This window comes from Zeugodacus cucurbitae, chromosome 4, assembly GCF_028554725.1.
Source record: "Zeugodacus cucurbitae isolate PBARC_wt_2022May chromosome 4, idZeuCucr1.2, whole genome shotgun sequence".
In the NCBI taxonomy this organism is placed as follows: domain Eukaryota; kingdom Metazoa; phylum Arthropoda; class Insecta; order Diptera; family Tephritidae; genus Zeugodacus; species Zeugodacus cucurbitae.
The window spans coordinates 28,882,197-28,903,605 of record NC_071669.1 but is presented as its reverse complement, the minus strand read 5'-3'; the positions used below and the strand labels follow the sequence as shown (position 1 = coordinate 28,903,605).

The 21,409-nt window shown below is 33.5% G+C and overlaps 1 protein-coding gene across 1 annotated transcript; it reads right to left on the bottom strand.

Moving 5' to 3' along the window:
* Nucleotides 1-12,039: 12,039 nt before the first annotated feature.
* LOC105219410 (importin subunit alpha-7) lies at nucleotides 12,040-18,301 on the bottom strand. The gene is made up of 7 exons (XM_011195529.3): nucleotides 18,041-18,301; nucleotides 17,697-17,975; nucleotides 17,423-17,643; nucleotides 17,038-17,301; nucleotides 16,643-16,982; nucleotides 14,250-14,409; nucleotides 12,040-12,379 (listed from the first exon to the last, which is right to left on the bottom strand). The coding sequence occupies exons 1-7, from the start codon at nucleotides 18,215-18,217 to the stop codon at nucleotides 12,195-12,197; spliced, it is 1,626 nt and encodes a 541-aa protein (XP_011193831.2). The 5' UTR covers nucleotides 18,218-18,301; the 3' UTR covers nucleotides 12,040-12,194.
* Nucleotides 18,302-21,409: the final 3,108 nt, after the last annotated feature.

Genomic DNA, 21,409 nt, shown 5'->3' with positions numbered 1-21,409 from the left:
ACCAATCAGTCTTCTACTAGTCTTCCAACGCACCAATTCGGTTTTCGTGCAAAACATGGCATTGTAGAGCAAGTAAATAGAATAACTAACGAAATTAGGAAGGCATTTGAACATAGAGAGTACAGTTCTGCTATATTTCTAGATGTGGCTCAGGCACAGCTTTAGTGAGTCGTAACAAATGCCCCATTATAGCATCAAGAATATTAGCGACGCACTTAAGTTCTGTCGAAGAATGGTTAGCAAACTGGCGTATAAATGTAAATGAACAAAAGTGCATGTTACATTTTCCCTAAGACCAAAAATGTGCCCGGCAGTAAAAATGAACAATATTCTAGTTTCTCAAGCGAATGAAGTTACCTATCTTGGTATTCACCTAGATAGAAGGCTTACGTGGAGAAAACATATTTCTAGTTTCATGAAGATAAGAGCTGCAAATTTAAATTGGCTTTTAAATAAAAACTCTTAACTTAGCCTAGACAACAAAGTGCTTTTATACAATGCGGTCATAAAGCCGATTTCGAATGAATGCCATATCAACTGTGGGGTACGACCTGTGCAACTAATATTGATATAATACAAAGGTTCCAATCGAAAATGCTTAGATCAATCACATGCTCACCATGGTACATGCGCAATGAAAATATCCATAAAGATCTTGGTATCCCTTTGGTAAAGAAAGAAGTAGAGGACAGCAGATTGAAATATTTATCTAAACTCCGTGATCACCCAAACCCATTGGCTAATGCTTTAGTACATTCCTGCGATCAAACATGCCTAAAAAGAAGGGATATGCCAGCGTACTAAAGAGCAGAAATACAGCTCAATCACTTGGTTGAGCTTGTCTAGTTTTTAAATAGATTTAAGATTTTATAACTTGTTGTTAGGCTTAAAAACAAGCAGATTCAATAAATAAAGAAATATTGAAAAAAAAATTTCTTTCGAAGTGGCGAGCTTTCGATGTTCCCATATAATTTCGCACTCAAAAAGTTGCGAGTTAACATTTGCTCCTTCTTATTATTACACGTTCTATGGTAATGTTTTCATTTATGATAACATCTTGTCCTACACTTTCTCATACATATGTATGTAATTCTACCTTTTTGGGCTAACTTGATTTGAACTAAAACTTGATTACGACTGCTAGTGTTCGATGTCCGATGTCTTTCTCTCTGATCATATAGGCGTTGGGAACGCTCAGAATTCGACTCACTAAGTCGAGCTAATATTATCGATTCTCGCGCATGTGCTTGAGAAGTCCTTAAAGCGAGCGCTCGTTACTCGACTCTCTTCCGCCATTGCTATGGAATTCTCTTAGACTTACAAGACGATTTTCAGTTTCTGGTGTCGTTTTGATACCCTCCCCTGGGTATTTCCAGAAAGTTAAGATCTATGAAGATCATTTGAGATTTTTAAAATGAAAACCAATTTACTGTCTTGGTACAAAGTACTAAATAATACTTAATAGCTATAAAAATGTATTTGAAAAATGTAAGTAGGCTCGAAATGGATTAGGGAAATGCATATGTGTGCATCTTGTATATATGTTTATAGTTAATATTTTAAGGATAATTCTTGGCATATGTACATAGTACTGAAATTAGTACCCTCAAATAGATCAATGAATCTTTTTGGATAAAATTGTGAAATAAAATCATATAAAATGGTAAAACATTTTTGTATTTTAAATGCAGTAATCCCAATAAACCGTTAGTTCTGCTTTTTCCCGCCTGGATATGGACTGAGTAGGCAATTGAAAAGTAAAGTCCTCTCTCGACGAACAAAAATTAAACTCCACAAGTCCCTTATCATTCCCGTCCTACTTTATGGTGCAGAAGCGTGGACGGTGTCAACATCCGATGAGACGGCACTATGAGTTTTCGAGAGAAAGGTTTTGCGGAAGATTTATGGTCCCTTAAACATTGGCATCGGCGAATACCGCAGAAGATGGAATGATGAGCTGTATGTGTTGTTCGACGACATAGGCATAGTCCAGCGAATAAAAAGACAGCGGCTACGCTGACTAGGTCATGTTGTTCGAATGGACGAAAGTGCCCCAGCTCTGAAAGTGTTCGATGCAGTACCCGCCGGAAGAAGCCGAGGAAGGGGAAGGCCTCCACTCCGATGGAAGGACCAGGTGGAGAAGGACCTGTCTTCACTTGGTATTACCAATTGGCGCCAAACGGCTATAACCGGGTAAGCGGTTTCTACGTCAGTCAAGAAGAAAAAGTTCGAATAAATAATAATGAGCTATCGATTTGACAGTTAATATGCTATAAACTTTTGTCTGTCGAGTTGCCCCATTATGGTGCCTAATCTAGCAGCTTGATCGGCGACCATGTGACATTTTTCAAATATCATACAATTTTATACTTGGGATAACTTCCGAATGGAATGTCCAAATTGAATAATTTAAAACTTTTTAACGATATTGAGGTACATTTAAACATGATAAGGATTATTTTGTATTGCTGACATTTATATTATGTATTTTTAAAAATGATACAGATACTTATTGTGACAAAACTATAATAGTTAGACATATGCTGTAACGACATTTTTTATAGAAAATTATATGATCTGCAAATTTGTTGTACACTGTTTTGTTTTATAATCAATAGTTTTCGCAGCGCCCGCGTTTTTTGGTATTTTTTTACACCTTGGGTTACATTATTGGAGTTTTAATGTGGATCCCTAACATTTTTGAAAATTTAAAATATATATATACGTTCTCCTCAGATAGTGTAGTTTTACAACAGTGAAAGAATTTTTCAAATCGGTCAAGTAGTTTCGGATCCTATTCAATGCAAACAAACAAACAAACAATTAAATCTTTCCTTTTAATAATATTAGTATAGATTGAGGGGAAAATGGCATGGTTAACTCCTACCCGCCTACTTCTATCAATATATATATATATATTAATAAGACATTGAATGTATGTGATTGGTGTGGAAGCCGTTTAGCGGTTATAGCCGAATTGATGATAGTGCGCCACTCTTCTCTTTCCCTCGCAGTTCGGCGCCAGTTGGAGATTCCAAGTGTAACCAGGCCTTCTCCTTCCTCGGCTACCTCCGGCGGGTATTGCATCGAACACTTTCAGAGCTGGAGTGTCTTTTAATTCGCTGAACTATGTCTATGTCGTCGTATAACTCGTAGAACTCATCGTTCCATCGTCTGCGGTATTCGCCGTTGCCAATGTTCTGAGGACCATAAATCATCCGCAAAATTTTCCTCTCGAAAACTCCTAGTGTCGTCTCATCTGATATTGGCATCGTCTACGCTTCTGCACCATAAATCAGGACGGGAACGATAAGGGACTTGTAGATTTTGATTTTGGTTCGTCGAGAGAGGACTTTACTTTACAATTGCCTACTCAGTCCAAAGGAGCACCAGAGTGATTCCGCGCTGGATTTCGAGAAAAAATTAAAAACAAGTATGGAAGAGCTATCCGAAAGATTTACCGAATTAGCTAAAAGCACTGAGATCCTCATGTTCTATATCTGGGGCCTTGAAAGGTTATAGTCCGATTTCTGCGATTTTTACTCCAGCGATGCCACACTCTAAACACAGTATTGTCATTGGCAAAATCTGCTCAAGTTGTGTGCAATGTGGATGATGTATCCAACCACAGGCGTGCGTCACCTTTTAATCGTGTATAAATAGTCAATAACAAAAATTCCCGCCTGTTGGAATATTTTCGATGCCCTTTTTGGGCACCCGCGCTGTCATTAGGGATGCAAACGATGTATCGATGATTTTGAAACATCGATGTTTTCGTCAAAAAGCATCGATGCATCGATGTCACTTTCAACGATATTTTATGTCGATGTTTTATATAAAAATTTGACTTTACACTTTCACAATTTTTCGGGTATTAACTCGAAACTCTCTGTTTGGATACGCTTTATTACATTGGAATTCAATTTTTGTAAAATACGGAGAATTGGTTAAGGGAATGTGCGCTTGGACAATATTGCGGTTTCTTTTATGATTTATTTATACAATTTAATTCTGGCGTAGGCTAATGCGTTAGATCAGAGATTCCAATTACTGCATTTTAAAGATGCTATGGCTAAAATAAATACTTTTTTTGTTTCATAAAAAATTTAAAGAATCGCGCTGGTACAACGGAATCTTTGGATGAGTGTGAAACAGAATACTCGTTTGATATTTGGAACCAGAATAAACAGTTGGTCCACCAAAAGGTGAAATTTAAGCTGTCAAATTTATCTAAAATTACAGGGACGGAAGGTTGAAGGGAAGTGTATCTCGTCTGTTACCCCTACCAATCAGAAGCCAATAGAATTTGGGTTGACATGAATACTGTGTTTCCGGAGTTGTATAAATAGGCTTATTAATATTTATACATTGTGGCCACTTCAGTGCCGAGTAAACGACCGTTTTCTAAACCCAGGGCAACTATCACGCAGAAGTAAAAACGAAAAGAAATGACGGTGAAAAAACTTTCCATGTCATTGTTTAGAAAATCTGTTATTTATTGAGAAAACACTTTAACAGACAAATAATGATAAGTGAAATAAAATGTATCAACTTAAGACGTACTACATTTCATTTATTTATGCTTCTGTTTCTGTATCCCTTAGCTTTTCACACTAATTTTAAAATAATACTATGTTTACATATAACGAGATTATCTCTATTTACGAGCTTAACTCGATAATCTGTAATTAAGAAACGAGATTTCCCATACAAAACTCCTCTCTGGATAATCCGAGATTATAAAATTATCTCGTTTTATACAACTAGATTTTTTGTTATTCCTAGGTTTATCGATAATTTTGCGAAGAAAAGGAGAAATGTCAAATGAAAATGTAAACAACAATGGCTGACAGTGAGAGAAATATGTGTAATACAACAACAAATGCAACACATTTGACAATTGATAATCTCATTTGGCTATATGTAAACGGTAAGATTATTGAACGAGCTTAGAACGAGATTATTTTCATATTTAAAATACTATAAGTTAAAAAAGTTCAAAAATACATCGATGTATCGATGTTTTAATGGCCGATGTTTTTGATTTCACGATGTTTGCATCCCTAGCTGTCATTGACTGTGTCAGCGCCACCATCGCTTGCCACCTTCTGTATTGTACTTCTATTAAGCTCAAACTACATAGCTCGCGTATGCGAAAGCGAAAAAATGGGCTTGACTGCGTATATATCGAGCAACTCCATAAATGCGCTTTTGAATGCTTTGACAGCTGTGTAAAAGGTGATATACATACATACACACTTTTTATTTGCGAGTTTGAAATCGACCTAAATAGTATGGACGGCGATTTTAAATTTTTATTGATTTTTATAATCAGTGTACATAGAAAACCTCGAATTAAGCAACGGAAGGAAAATTTAAACTGTCTACCTAGTTTATTAAAACTTCATCACCCCTAATCTTTAAAAATTAATTTAAATATTTGATAAATTTATTAATAATAAATTAATAAATATTATATTTTCCAAAATACTTATATTGTATCGAAGAAAACGAGCTTAAATAATTAAAACATACAAGATTGTAAGTAACATAATGTTGGTTGTTATTCTTAAGAATGTGAAGGTTGCTGTGTTAGCGCATGAAAGTTGAAAATTTTCAACTTCTGTGAGTCTTCGAATCCTAGTTCGAATTTCGGAGCGTTGGTTGCGAAAACATGCGAAAGCTATGTAGCTCATCTCATAAGAACATGTGTATTCAACTCAACTGTCAAACGTTCGCATTCGCATTCGCGAGATATGTAGTTTCTGCTTTAGTAACGCGGATTTGCGTTTGTAATAACTGTGCCATCATTTCACTTAATAGCTTCATCTCCTGCTGCATTTGTAAAATCCGTTTTGTGTTATTTTCGTTTTTTTCGATGACTATTTCATGCGAAAACGAATTGTCAGTAGCTGTCTAAATAATTGTATTTCTACCTTTGCACGTCCGTTACAAATGTCTCAATTTACACTTGCGAAAAGTCAAAATATACCCGATCTAATCGACTATCAAAGTCGGATAGGTGTTTCTGAAAAATGCTGAATAGATTTTTTGAATTTGTTTTGAAGTACGTATGTATGTAGTATTACACCTACAAATGGAATGTATTTAACGCTAATATTCAATGTTGAATTCAGAATCGTCAATTCGAAGTGTCTCATGTTATTCATTAGATAGTCCATCATCAATCATTGCCAAATAAATAAAGAGGACCTTTCGCTAAAAAACCTATTTTTAAACACATAAATCTTTTCATTTTGGAACTGTAAAGGCGAATGTATCGAAAACTAAGAGTCTGGGTATCCATAACATGCTCTCAGATCCATAAAGAATCCCTCAGCGGGGAAAAAATAGGAATTGTGTATTTTTCTCGGTTATAAATAACAGCAAGGAAACTGATTTTGATTTTTATTAAAATGATGCTTTTATTAAAGGACCAACAGAATAAAGAAACTGATGAGGGAAGGTAAACAATGAGTAAATAAATGAATAAGTACAACTATGACGTCATTCAACCTTGTATACTACTTTTTGAATTATCTTTCATTTTCTCATTCATACATTGTAAAGACATGTTAATCCATATTGAATAATATCAGTCGTTATATTACCTTCAACATCCTCGGAATATAAAATACAACTAAAGTCGAGCCATTTTTTGTTTTCAGAACACTCACTTTCATCTTATTAACATTATATCTCATTTGATTAGATTATAATTTCGACCTTTATGAGATCGTCTTAATGACTTAAATTAGCACAGCCTATAGGAATAGTGCTACTGTACAAATACGAATTTATATAGGACTTTTGGTATACTGGGCCTAATCATTGAATCCATTTCGATCGAAAAATGGTTCGACACGATCGAAAAATTTTATTTTTTTCAGTATATTTAAGTGAACTCACTTACCAACTTGATAAAATACATTAACCGGCTAACAGATGTCGCTAATTTTGAAATAATTGAATCCACAAAATCGAAAATTTTGATGGAAATCTATCCAAAATAGCGAACGAATTTTCCCAAAGAGCCTCAGGAAATACATCAAGCTACTTGGCTGTCCCTCGATCGAGTCACGCGCAACCAGTTCGATCATGTTGTGATAGACATGTCTCCAGTGTTTTTGATGTGCGTACGCTAGGTGGTCCTAACATCGACTCGGACGACTATCTTGTAGCAGATAAGATTCGCACCCGCCTCTGTGTAGCAAAACTGCTACTCCAAATCCAATCCGATGCATGAAATATATGTATAGTTGTTATTTGAATATGTATTATTTGTTGTTGCAGCTACACTTGTTACACCATGTGGCGATTATCCACCAATATTATAAGCATGGAAATATAATACCAACTCTGTTAATTATAATAAGAATATCAAAATTATTGTTTTGTTTTTGTTTTGCAATTAAATTCGTTTCAATAATAACTGTTGTTGTAGCATATTTTGTGTTGTATTTCTAGGTGCATGATTTTTGTTATTTCCTGACACAAAGGGCTTCGAGTGCTGCTTCCATCATACGTCGAATTCTAATTCGAATTTGTATTGTACGATTGATGAGCGATTGCCGTTGTATGTCTTAAAGAACTGCTAGTAGGATTCCCCGCACCCATACCAAGTATAGCTACCCTACAAATTATTAATACGCACTTACATCCACTCACTTCAAATTTTCTCTTCATATGAATGGCGGCCGTGGCGGAGATTTTGATCGGATCATTGTAGTACGTGCATCTCTCTCTTATACATACAAAAATTAGGGTTAAATAATGTTGCCACTCTAACTACCGAGATTGCCATTTACCTACAAAAAGTTACTATTGCGTATGTGTTGGTAAAAGCTGAAAAACTTTGAATGTGTAGTGGTGTATGAGTTAGCTCCGTCCTGCAGGGGAGTGTTTGTTTTAACAGAGCCTTCTTCATTGTGGCTTTGTTGATAACATATAATATATTTGGAATGCAATTTTGATTTAGCTGGTTGAAATCTAAACTTTGTTCTTTATTGGCAAAAATTCCCTAAGCTGTAATCGCATGCAATATATAGAAAACAATTTCGTCAAAGTTACCCTCATTATCTTCATTTTTTTATACAAAAAAGGGAAAAATAAACTTCTTAATATAGACTCGGCTCAATAACGCGAGCCATCAACATGTTCATATTTTTTCTCTTTGAATAAAAATAACGACAAATGTAAAATATCCCCATTACAACAAATTCACTTGCACAACTATCCACAACGAGATATTGATACAAATTTTCGATATTGCGGTATCAATGATTCCGAAATTAGCGACAGCTATGTATGTGCCGCGGAAAGCATTTTATCGATTCGGCAAGTAAGTAAATTCGATTGAAAATGTGATTATCGATACGGCTTCAATGATTCCGACAAAAAATTTTTTCGATCGAAAAATGGTTCTATTCGACGTATTCTTAACAATTTATAAAGAAAAAATCTTTTTATTTCAAGTACAGAATACGAAATGCTTGATAAATTTTAAATTTTACAAATTAGGAATTTATTGAATTTGCAAAGTGCACAGAATAAGGCTGTATGGGTTATTAAATTATTTTATTTATAGTTTGAAACTGATATTAAGTTTGTAACAAAAAATGATTACCAAAACTTACAATCTAAGTAACTTTAACTCGATAAAAAGTTTTAAACTTTTTTTAAACGAAGCAAAAACTTAGACGATTTCATTTATTAAATTTGTCGCATTTGTCGGTAAAGGTCGATAATACAGTTGTTCGTTCTTACTTTGTGGTAAAGTAGTTTTTCGACGAAATCAATGATTGCATGAAAATTTTCGATCGAAAATCTTTATCGTATCGAAATCGAATTCGGTGCGGATTCAATGATTAGGACTAGTTATTTTTATACTCTCGCAACAAAGTTGCTAAAGAGAATATTATAGTTTTGTTCACATAACGTTTTGTTGTAAGTCCGAAAACTAAACGAGCTAGATATAGAGTCGTATATATGGAAATGATCAGGGTGACGAGTAAAGTTCAAATCCGGATGTCTGTATGTTCGTCCGTCCGCTGTAACTTAAGTAAAAGTTGAGATATCTCGATGAAACTTGGTACAGTAAAAGCTCCTTATTCGCGCTTCTTTTATTCGCGACTAAAAATTTTTAAGCTCTATTACATTAGACGAACCTTCAAAATCATATTGGATAATATGGAATGTAATCCTGATATGAATGTTATGGAATGCTGGAAGAAATTTGACATAGCAAAATGCATCGTAAACATAAAAGAATCAATGGAAGAACTGAAGCCACACACATTGAAGTCATGCTGGAAAAAACTGTGGCATGCTCTGACTGCAGAAAATTACGAAGAATCTGTGCAAGCTCAAATTTTGACGGCATACATAGCCGAAATCGCGAATGGAATATGACGAGATGGGTTCGAACAGATAGAATCAAGTGACATTCAGGAATTGCTTGAATCGCAAGATGATGATTTGACTGAAACCGACTTGGAGGAAATGTTAAATTCACAAACTATTGAAGAAGAGGGTTCAACAAGCACTGGAAACGTGACATTCAATTTGAAAAATCTTAGTGAAGGTTTAAGAATAGCAAATTAGCTCTGCGATTTCTTTATAAATATTGATCCGTCTATGGAACGAAGTCTAATTTTTAAGAGACAAATTGCTAATGCGACTGCTGTGTATCTGTCTGAATTGAAGGAGCTTTTGAAAACTGCTAAGCAAGAAAATTACAAAATTCTTCAGACCATTGCCTAAGCCTTATGATAATTAGTTAAAATGTTCAAAAACTTCAATTAAATAATTTTTTTATATACCTATTTGTTGTTTTGTCACCTGGGAACATATCCCCTATAATCCCATATAAATTACCATTCCGTATTCACGGTTTCTGTATTCGCGGCATATTTTTGGAACATATACCCCGCGAATAAGGTGCTTTTACTGTACAAGTATTTCTTGGCAGTATATGAAGATTAAGTTCGAAGATGGGCGCACCACTGCCACACCGACAAAATGGCGATAACCGAAAACATATAAAGAGCTATAACTAAGCTATGGAAGTAAAATTTGGTATGAAGGATCGCGCTATGAAGGGTATATTTGGATGTATTTTTTGGGGAAGTGGGCGTAACCCGCCCCTTACTAAGTTTTTTGTACATATCTCGTAAACTACTAATAAAAAGGAAACTTTCTACAATCGTTTCTTTTAGGTACTACCTTATACATTCCAAAAATGGAGGAAATCGAATCATAACCGCCCTCACCTCCCATACAAAGGTTATGTTGAAAACTACTTCTTCTTTAAGGGGTTATATACAGTTAGACGGCCGAAAAAAAGTGCATTTTCCAGAATTTTTTGTGAGAAAACTTTTTAATTTATTGATCCAAAAATTTATACACATATTATGGTATCTTTTAATCTTCTTCTCCAGGAGCTGCTCTCAAAAAAGACGTTTTGCGATGACCACTATATCTCGGAAAAAACCAAACAGATTTCGTTAAAATAATGTTAAATCTAGTAATTAATCGAAGGAATAAGCAAAATAAAATTGTTTGACAAAATGGCGGTTTCTCAAAAAAAAATCGATTCTTCACCGAAATTTCGGCCTTAAATTGTTTATAAAAAAAAATATTTATCGGAGAGAAAAAATCTTCGATTAATTACTAAAAAATATATTTAAGAAGGTCGTGTTAAAATTTGAGACTAATCGGTCTAGCCGTTTTCGAGTAATGTTGGTCACCGACTTTGAAAACCCCATTTTGAGAAAAACGCGTTTAAAGTTTGGACCTTGTACTTCCAAGCACTCTGAAACGCCTTTTCAAATTTTTCATTTGCTTGTAACTTTGAAAATATTCACCAGAACGATATGAAATTTTCTGTGTGTATTCTTAAATATATGTATGTACATTAAGAAAATGAAATAAAATAAATTGATTTTTTGAAAATTCTAACTGTATATAACCCCTTAATTCAATTTCAAATCTAATCAAATTTCATTATAAATATGGTACAGAAGAGCTGCACTCAAAAGGGCATACACAATTTTAAATAGGTGTAGTTCCGCCCACTTGTTGGTCAAAAACCATATCTCCGAAACTACTCGACCAATTTCAATGAAATTCGGTTCATAATATCTTCCTAGCTTCCCATATACCAGAACTTTGAAGTTAATCTGAATCGTTTACTTTACAATATATAAAGTAAGCACTAGTGAAGATATCGGAACAGAACTTAGCATAAATACTGCATTTAGAGTGTGGCACCCCCTTTCTAAAAATCGGACCATTGGTTTTCAAGGCCCCATATATCGAACATAAGGACCTCAGAGCTTCTAATCTTTTACCGAAAATATAAGTAAGTTTCTCAGATATTTTGAAGAAATTCAGGAGGAATATTTTTCTTTTAATAATATGTCTGCATGCCAAAAATGAGTGAAATCGGGTCATAACTTCCCCAAGCTCCCATATACACAATATTAGTGTTTTCAAAATTTCAATGGACTTTATTACATACAAATGCCGAATATGTGAGTCAAAATGTTTGTTATATTAATAAACCTAAATAATGTTCGGTGACACCCGAACTTATCCCTTCCTGATTGATTTGTTTTTTGTTAAAATACATACTATAAAACTTCTGATGAATCTATTTTTGAAATACCATGTACCTATGTATATATTTACACTTCATTTAATGTAAGAAGTTCTTATTAAAAAATTAATTAAAACAACTCTCGACGCTTATTTTGCTATGTATATCCACTTTTTATTGCAAGAATTATGGAGAAAAGGACTTAAAACAACTTTGAGGAAGCATTTGTCAACATAAACAAATTTGTAATGTACATGTACTTACATATATGTAAATATATACGTATTTATTCAAGAATGATAGAGACAAGACTGCGAAACATAACGTTATAAACGAAAAAAATTGTCAAACCGTCCCCTCCTTCCGAATATGACGCTCCCAATCGAAGTTTATTTCTGTCGAACACACTTCAAAAAAGGAATGGAAGGAAATTGCCGTGATCTCATTTCTATCATTCTTGATATTTATTTGAACTTTTTTCCAGAAAAAATTGAATTTGTAAATTATAATAACTAAAAATATGTGCTGTGTTGGAAGTATAAAGTGTCGACAGATGCATTATATAATATTTATTTTAAAACCAATCGCTCTTGGATTAAAATAAAAATCCGCCTTTGGGAGTGGCCATGTTTGGATTAAATGTGTAATGCATTTCTTCCTCAGTTGGAGCTACACGGGAGTCTTCTTCTTCGTTGTTAAAATATTGTTCAATTATGTAAAATGACTTGCAATAAATGTCGCGATTTTCGTGAGATTGCAAATACTCAATTTTGTCTAAACCTTGAAGAAAAAGAATATAATTTATTAAACATTTTTTTTAATTTCTAGTATTAAAATTGTTATATATTGGAGAAAACATGTACTGTTTGCTCGCATATAATTTTGAATTTTAAGTAATATACTGTTCTCTATGATAAATTATTTAGACCAATGCTTAACAAAACTAAACGCGCCTTTTGCTTTTAAAATCATTGTATTAACTTGATGTTTAAAATTAAGTTTGGGGTCCATAGTAACTCCCAAATCAACAAAGCTTTATACTTACTCTAAACTAACGTTTTTCTATTACATAGGGAAAAGGGAATACGGAAAAAAGTGAAAAGCACATAGTTTTACATTTTTTAAGATTCAGTGGCATCTCATTACTATCAAAAGAAGTAAATAAATTGTATAAGTCTATTTGCAACTGACATCTATCATTAATTGAAATATTTCTACATTGTTCATTCGACATTGTTTCAGTATTTAATTACTGAAAGTATATCATTAATAAATAACAAGAACAGAATCGGGCCAATTTTTGATATCCGAACGGAACGAAACGCCCGATGAGATATTAATTGAATCTGTAAAAACATCATTATGGGTATTTTGGATGAAAACCTAGTATATCCAAACGATTTGGGTGATCTACTGTGGTAAATGCTGTATTCTACTGGTGCATATAACATCAGAGTCAATATGCTTATTCTCTCTAAAATCCACTGATATATGGTTTACAAATATAAGTAAATTTGTAGTTACTGTAGATTTCCCCTTACAAAATCCTTGCTAAGAATATGAAATTAATGGCGGAATCAAGATCGTTATTTGATCCGTGATAATAGCTTCGAAAAGTTGGGGTATTGCGGACATATTTGCTATTCCCCTACAGTTTTTAATGGATGACCTAAATCCATTCTTATGAAAAGGAATTATAAACGACGTTTTCTTATTGATGGAAATATGCTATGTATCAGAGAAAAAGTAAATAGTTTTGTTAAGGGCAGGTAATAGATTTGATACAATATTTAAGGAAACATAAGGAAATTTTATCTGGACCATAATTAAGTGATTTAAAGAATTTAAGACGTCAAATTGGGAAATGGTTGGTGCAGTAATTACTGAAATCGGGCATAACTTTAGCTGATATGGAATCTTTTAGGAAATGAGATTTAAAAAATTCAATAAAGTAAAATGTAAGACATTAAATTCAATATTGCCATTATAATTAGGGTGAATCGAATGTTCACTACACATCTTTTTGAAATGAGATATTTAACACATGAGCAGGCCCAAATGAAAAATCTTGAATTTTTCAAGTTTAAATTATAAATGGACATTGTTTGGCCTTGGTCTTATTTATAGAAATGGCGATAACTAAGCGAAAGGAAAACTGCAGCCTTCTGAAGGTGTCGTGGTACTTAAGACCACTTCTCTTTGAAACATTCCAGCAAAAATTTGTGTTTCAATAATATTTTCGGTAATTTCTTGATAGCCAAATGTGTACCAATTATCTTCGATTATCCAGACGAAAATTAAAATTGTATATGGGAAATATTAATGGTTGTTGGCAGATATCGGCAATTGTGACATAAAATGTCAAAATAAAACTTTTCTCAAAATTCGGTTGATTTGGTCGGGTAATTGAGTTGCTTAGATATGGGGTTTAACGTAAAAGTGCTCCTTGTCCATATCCACGAACCATGCTTCATTGAGATAACTTGATTTTAATTCAAGTCATCGCTTGATCGAATCGACTAGAGAAACTATGTTATATCTCAAGTTTGACAAAATGCAACATTTTGACTTCATCACATTGCTTAGCAATTTAGATCCATACATACACATTTACGAATGAAAACTGTTCGAATAAATAATATTAATGTACCTCCACACTCTTCTATTGCTATAGCGTAGGGATTTGGTCGCGCAGCAAATTTTTCGCCAGCCTTCAAGATATTTTCCAATGCATTCAGAGCCACTTGAACGATGTCTGAATCCACCACCGTCAGGAAATCGCACATAGGAGCTATACAGCCCACATGAACCTTAAGAAATATAAATAATTTTTTGTGTATAAAGTATTTTGTAATAAAATATTTAATAATCTAAACTAAGTCAGCTAAATTTACTCAAAACCAGTGAATTTATTAAATAATGTTAACATATGTAGTATGTATATAGGTTATATAGAAATGCGAATATAGCTAACTTATCTCACTAAATAATTCGCTCCGAACAAAAGAAAAACTATCCTGCTATTCGGTACATAACCGTTATGAATAGGGATACACCGATTAAGTTTATTTTTTGAAAGAGTTGGATAAACTGAAATTAATAACAATAACCACGAATCAGAAGTCATTATTCTGCATATTGTTATGTCAATTTGAATGCACACTTTAATATGTTCGACTAATCATCACATACATTTAACTTCTAATCATCACATATATTATATTATGGCTGGTATTGTCACTGGCGAAGCGAATGTACTTGGCGTGACGAACGCTTTGGGGAAAATTCGTCTTGTTTGTATTGCGACTTGTGAATGAACACATTCGCCTACGAATTTTAAATTTTTTGACGTCTTTAATTTGAATAATCCCCGCTTAAGTGTCACTGCTGAAAATATAACACTTTTGGGGCACTAAAGCGGGGAAGGCGCTTAAATTAATTCTGATAATTCTATAGTTACGTTTTTGTTTTGTTTTCCTGTTGACAATGCAGCGCATTCTTTGCTAAAAACATTAAAAAGACACTTAAAAGGGGAAAATTGCAAATAATTTTTATTTGTAGCTTAAATGTTACAGGCAAATGAATAAGGCACTTAAGCGAAGGCAATTAAGGGAGAAGTTTATATGTAAATTCAGAGAAAAAACATCGATTGTTGGTACTGTTTTTGTTTTCAAAATTTGTTTTCAATTTTGTACAACCACGTTGATTTATAATTTGAAGATAGTTGATTTTTAAAGGACAAAAAGCAATTTATTTAGGGCCCTACTCATACTTATTGGGTTAAAAACCATATCTCAGGAAATACACAACCTATTTCAACGAAATTTTCTTCATGAAATTTGTTTCGCATCCCAATGGTTTGGTTTGAAAATGGGCGAAATCGATTCACAACCCCACGCCTACTTCCCCTACAACAACATTTTTAAGACCATCAAATTCGTTCACTTTACAATATATAAATTAAGCACTACTGAAGATATCGCAACATAATTTTGCACAAATACTGCATTTCTGGTGTAACATCGTCCGTCTAAGATTCAGCGAAATCGAAGTACATATAAATTTTCAAAGTCCCAGATATCAAACACAATCACTTCAGAGGTCAATTTATCGAAAATATAGGTAAATCATTGATATTCTAAAGAAATTTAAAGGATATGTTCCCTAAAAATTGAGTGCCTTTTCGCCAAAAATGGACAAAATCAATACGATCAAAGATCAATACTTCCTCTCATATACGGATTTTCAAACATCCTGTGGTTAATATGTGAGATATCTTAGCAAAATTAAATGAACATGTAGTCTGGGATATGATGTAACTTGGTGGCAAAAATGGCTGAGAACGGTCCTGGAATTACCCCAGCGTTCATATACTATATAAAACTGTTTTTGTTATTCATATTAAATATATTAGTCAAATTAATAAAATTACGTAATAAATAAAGTGCGAAAGTATAAATTGTTCGGTTACACCGAACTTAGTCCTTCCTTATTTTTTTTATTGAATTAAACTGGCGAATCATATAAACGTTCGTCAGATTTTGACAGTTTAGGCGAAACGAATTTCCAGTGACAATACCGAATACTGATTTTCGCCAGTTCCTTCGTCTATTCTTGGCGAATTCGCCAAGTGTTCGCCACTCACAATTCGAGCTGGCGAAATTCCACTGAAATTTCATTCGCCTCGCCTGTGACCATACCAACATATAAATGAATAGGTTCTTTTAATACGAAGTACTTTTGTTTTAATAGGAAATATTCTTTTTGTTTTTAAACAGCATGTAAGAACATCACTACAAAACGGAACGAAAAGCGATTGCAACTCCCTTATTGCCTTATAATTGGAAACAAAGTGCAGAATGGAATAACATTCATATTTTTTATATACATATTTGAGCACCAAAGTTTGTAACCTGTATGCAGGTTATCGAGGGATATGTAACGGTATCAACTTATTGAAAGCCATAATGACTGGAATTCTACACTCAAAGATGCAACACGACATGCTTGTCAACTGAAAATTAGTAAATAAATTATGCTTACCAAATATCTTATCTGCTCGGCTGTTCCACTGCTGGTGGCATTTGCGATTGCCCATGCAGATTCCTTTTTAGTTTTGAAATCCGCACTTTGCATTATAGTTATAAGTACGGGAAATATATTCGAATCAATCACTGCTTGTATTTGTTGTCTATTTCCAGCCGCAATGTTAGAAATAGTCCAACACGCCTCTTTCTTAATAGTTTCAAATGGAGAATTCAATAAAACACTTATGCACGATAGTGCATTGCAATTTAATATAACTTGTGTCTGAACATCATCCCCCGTTACTATATTCCCTACGGCTCGAAGTGCGGCGGTAACAACTTTATTCTGTGGATGCCTAAAAAAAATATTAATTAAAATTTTAAATGTGCTTTTATAAGTTTTAGTATTACATTAGGAGTTCTACAAGTCGACGGCAAACTCCTGCATCTATAACTGCTTGCACTTTATCATTAGGCCCATCAGACAGGTAGCTTATAGCCCAGCAAGCGTCACTTAATATATCAGGATCGGTATGATTTAGAAGTCGCGCAAGGATTGGCAGACCATTTACAATTTTGGAAAAATCAGCTGGAGGATTTTTACCGCGGCACAAATTTGATAGTGTCCATACAGCATTTCTTATCAGAGTCAAGCGATTAGAAGTGCTCAGCACACTGAAATTTTAAAATGACTTTAATTAAGGAAGCAAAATATTTAAAGTGATAATGAAATCAATTTATAAATAATAAACACAACACTCAAGAAAATAATAATTCACATATTCAAATAACTTACTGCAATAATGGTTGTAAAATTCCTAAATTAAGTAGATGATCACGGCAACTTGGCGAATCTCCAGAAATATTTCCCAAAGCCCAAACCGCTTGCTCTTGAACATCATCATGTGGACTTAATAAAAGCTCTATAAAAACAGGCACAGCACCGGCTTCAACCACAATTTTAGTTTGATTTGATGTACCCGAAGCAATATTAGTTAACGCCCAAGCAGCTTCAAACTATTATCAATATTTTTAGCGTTTTATTTTTTTTTAATTGCATTGGACCTTACCTGTAAAGAGGCATTGGAATTATTTCCCAGAAAATATACTAAACGGGGCACAATCCCTTTTTGTATGACTTCCTCTATCGGTGGGTTTGGATCACGGGATAAAAGCCTACGGAATTTTTGCGTAGCATCCAGTTGATCGATCTCACTTTCACTATTTATTTTGTCTATTAATTCGTTTTTAATTACAATATCAACAGCTCCAAAATTTGGTTCGCCCAGTATTTGTGGAACTTGCAAATCTAAATTATATTGATGTACTCCGCTTTGCATCTCCACCTCCTTTTATAGATAAAAAAATACATAGATGTTTAAACAAATATATATATATAAACATAAATATCTACTTGGTCTCCTTCCTCAATCCCAGATTGATGTACTTCGGAAACAACATTACGTCGTTTAATTAATTGCTGTTCTCTTTTCTGCTTACGAATCTGGACACCTTCTTCTTCACGCCTTCGGCGCATTTCCGTGGAATCCAAAGGCGTGTTTTTATAGCGTTGCCTATGTGTCGCTGACATTGTAATAAATATACGATCAATTTAATTTATGAAGTTATTCATTTAATATAATGAAAGCATTTAACAAAAAACTATCCTTAGTCGATAAAATTATCGGGGTTTTCTCCAAAAATCGAAATTTCACAAAGTTAACAACCCGTCTTCACAAATGAGAGACTTCGAGTGGCTAAGAAGCTATACACGACATACATGTGCCATGTCGATCGGTAGAAATCAGCACTTCTTTTAATTCTCATATAATTTTATTAAATTTAGCATATTTACATATTTGAGTATATTTAGACATAAAATTAGGGTCGGCTTTAGTATACTATCCCAGTCTTTCGGGATAAAACGAGTATGGTTGGAAAGAGGAGGTTCTCCAGTTTAAGAATATATATGTATACATATAGCTGCAGCTGATAGTTATAGTTTATAGTTTTTGAGATATTCAATTTTAATCTTAAAATTTACCGATATAAACTGATTTTTTTATTAACATTTTGCACTTATTATACAATTACAATTGACCATATTGTTTTTGTATATTTCTATATATCACGAAATTAGCTGAAAATCTCTTAATTTATTAATTTAATTTTAATAATATAACACACAATTTGACTCCCATATTCGTCATATATATGGAATATAGTCCATTGAAAGTTGGAAACCCTAATATTAGGTATTTGGGAGATAGTCTGAAGGCTTACCCAGCAAGTCATGCCCTGCAAGACAGGTACCGGCGAATTCTTCGGTGAAAAGCCAGGGAGCGGTACTAGCACTTTTAATGAAATTTTCTATGCGATTCTTAAGGGCGAATTGACAAAAGTACCCGAAACTATTGTGTACGTGTGATCGTTCATTCCTTTCTTGTGCATTATATTTCTCATTTAGCAATTTATATACTATATACCTCTTGCAGAATTCGGGGAATGATCTTGGTGCAATCACAGATGACAGACCCAAAACTGCCAACCAAAATTACATGTGCACTTTCAGTACTGAGACCAAAAGCCCTGAAACTATACCCGCTATTTTCGGTTAGTTCTACCAAAACCCCAAATAAGAATTTAATAACAAAATCATTAATTATATTACATATTTATTGAAAATAGCATGCCATTTAGGTATTTATTATTATATTTACTTTACGCATGTATTACCGTACGACACTATCAGCCCTATTCTGTGCACTTGACAAAGTAACAAAAAAATTGAAATTTTTTTTCATATTTTTATCAAGTAAGAAATTGTTTGGTATTCTGTGACAATTTTGATAAAATAAAAAGCTTCAGTATGCATAGCTTTTCCCCACACTTGTGGGAAACAAAATAATGTAAACAGAAACAGCTGATTTCTGTCCAATTATATTGAATTGAATTGAAAAATATATTTGAATTATTCGATAACGTACTTTTTCACGTGCATTTCAATATTTGTTGCAAAATAGTTAATAATTTAACTTAAATTTCAGAGTAAATCCGTTGCCCTTGGTCTAGACGTGAAGTTTCTGAGAGTGCACAAATATTCCATGCTCCGAATGTGGCCCTATTTTTTTCATGAAAAAGGGCGTTATTTGGATGAGTGTTTGTTTTAACCGAGCCTTCTTTATTGTGGCTTCGTTGATAAGTTTGGTTTGATTGACCGATTGACCGGTTATCAGCTTATCTATCCGATTCTGATGTCGAGATATCGACTGAAGCCTCTCAGACCTGATGCAAAGTATTTGGTTTGGTTTTACAACAACAACTATATGGATGATAAGATTTGGATTTCCCCCTAGTCTTTTGCTCCCCCGTAAAGCCATAGAATACTACTTAACATATACATATGTACATATGTCCTTTATAATATATTTAAAAATATTTCATTAATAGCAAATTTTGATTTAGTTGGATGTTATGTTTAGCTTCAGAAAAGTTCCTTGGGGATTACGAAATCTAAACTTTGTTCATTATTGGCAAAAATTTGCTAAGCTGTAATCGCATGCAATATATAGAAAACAATTTCCTCAAGTTACCCTCATTATCTTCACGACAAAAGTAAAATATCTCCATTACAACAAATTCACTTTCACAACTATCCACAACGAGATATTTTATTTGTCAAGAGCATTTTACTTCTTAACAATTTATCAAGAAAAAAGCTTTTTATTTTAGACACAGAATACGAAATGCTTGATAAATTTCAAATTTTTACAAATTAGAAATTTGTTGAATTTGTAAAGTGCACAGAATAGGGCTGTATATGTATATAGTATTGAATAGTTGAATAATTTTTGCTATCGGACGAAGGCTACCCCGTGTGTCCTGGAAGTGTAACAGCTCACATGATGTGAGGACTTTTTTGGATTTTTTGTTGTTGTTTTTGTTTCATTAATTTCACTAGTACTAGATTCATTCAATTTCTGTGAGGAGGGTTTCAATAAAATATAAAGTAAAATTTGAATTTTTACAACATAAATGTTGGTAATAATTACCTTATGTTTCATGAATACTAAACCTTGCACGGACAACGTTCTAATCTTAACATCCATGATCTTGCTGTAATATTTCCATTGAACTAATTTCGGTTAATCCATATCCTTGTAAAGCGATACAACAACGTTATGATTCCTCAATACAAGGTGAAAATGAATCAAAAAAGTCCTCCTAAATAAATATACAAGATGTTTTTAAATTTTTATGATCACTTAAATGTGAAGTATTATTTTGCGTGTTTTCTTTAAATCAGTGATCTGCAGCCTAATTAAAGTTTAAATTATTGAATCACACAATTTTAAATACCCTAGCTTGCAGAGTACTTACATCGTTAAAAAATCTATTAGAAGCACTGAGGTCCTCATGGGCGATGCCACACTATAAATGCAGTATTTGTGCGAAGTTCTGTTCCGATATCTTCACTAGTGCTTACTTTATATATGTATATGTATAAAACATTCAGATTGACTTCACAGTTCTGGTATATAGGAAGTAGGCGTGGTTGTGAACCGAGGAAAATATTGCGAATGGCATATCATTGAAATTGTTGGAGAAGTTTCTGAGATAAGGTTTTTAAACCATAAGTAGGCGGAGCCACATACTGTGTACATGAAATTTGAGGTTCCAAGTGTGGCAGTAGTCAGATTTCGAAAACAACCTTCCGATGGTGCCAAGAAACACGTGTACCGAGTTTCAACAAGATATCTCAAATTTTACTCAAGTTGCAGCT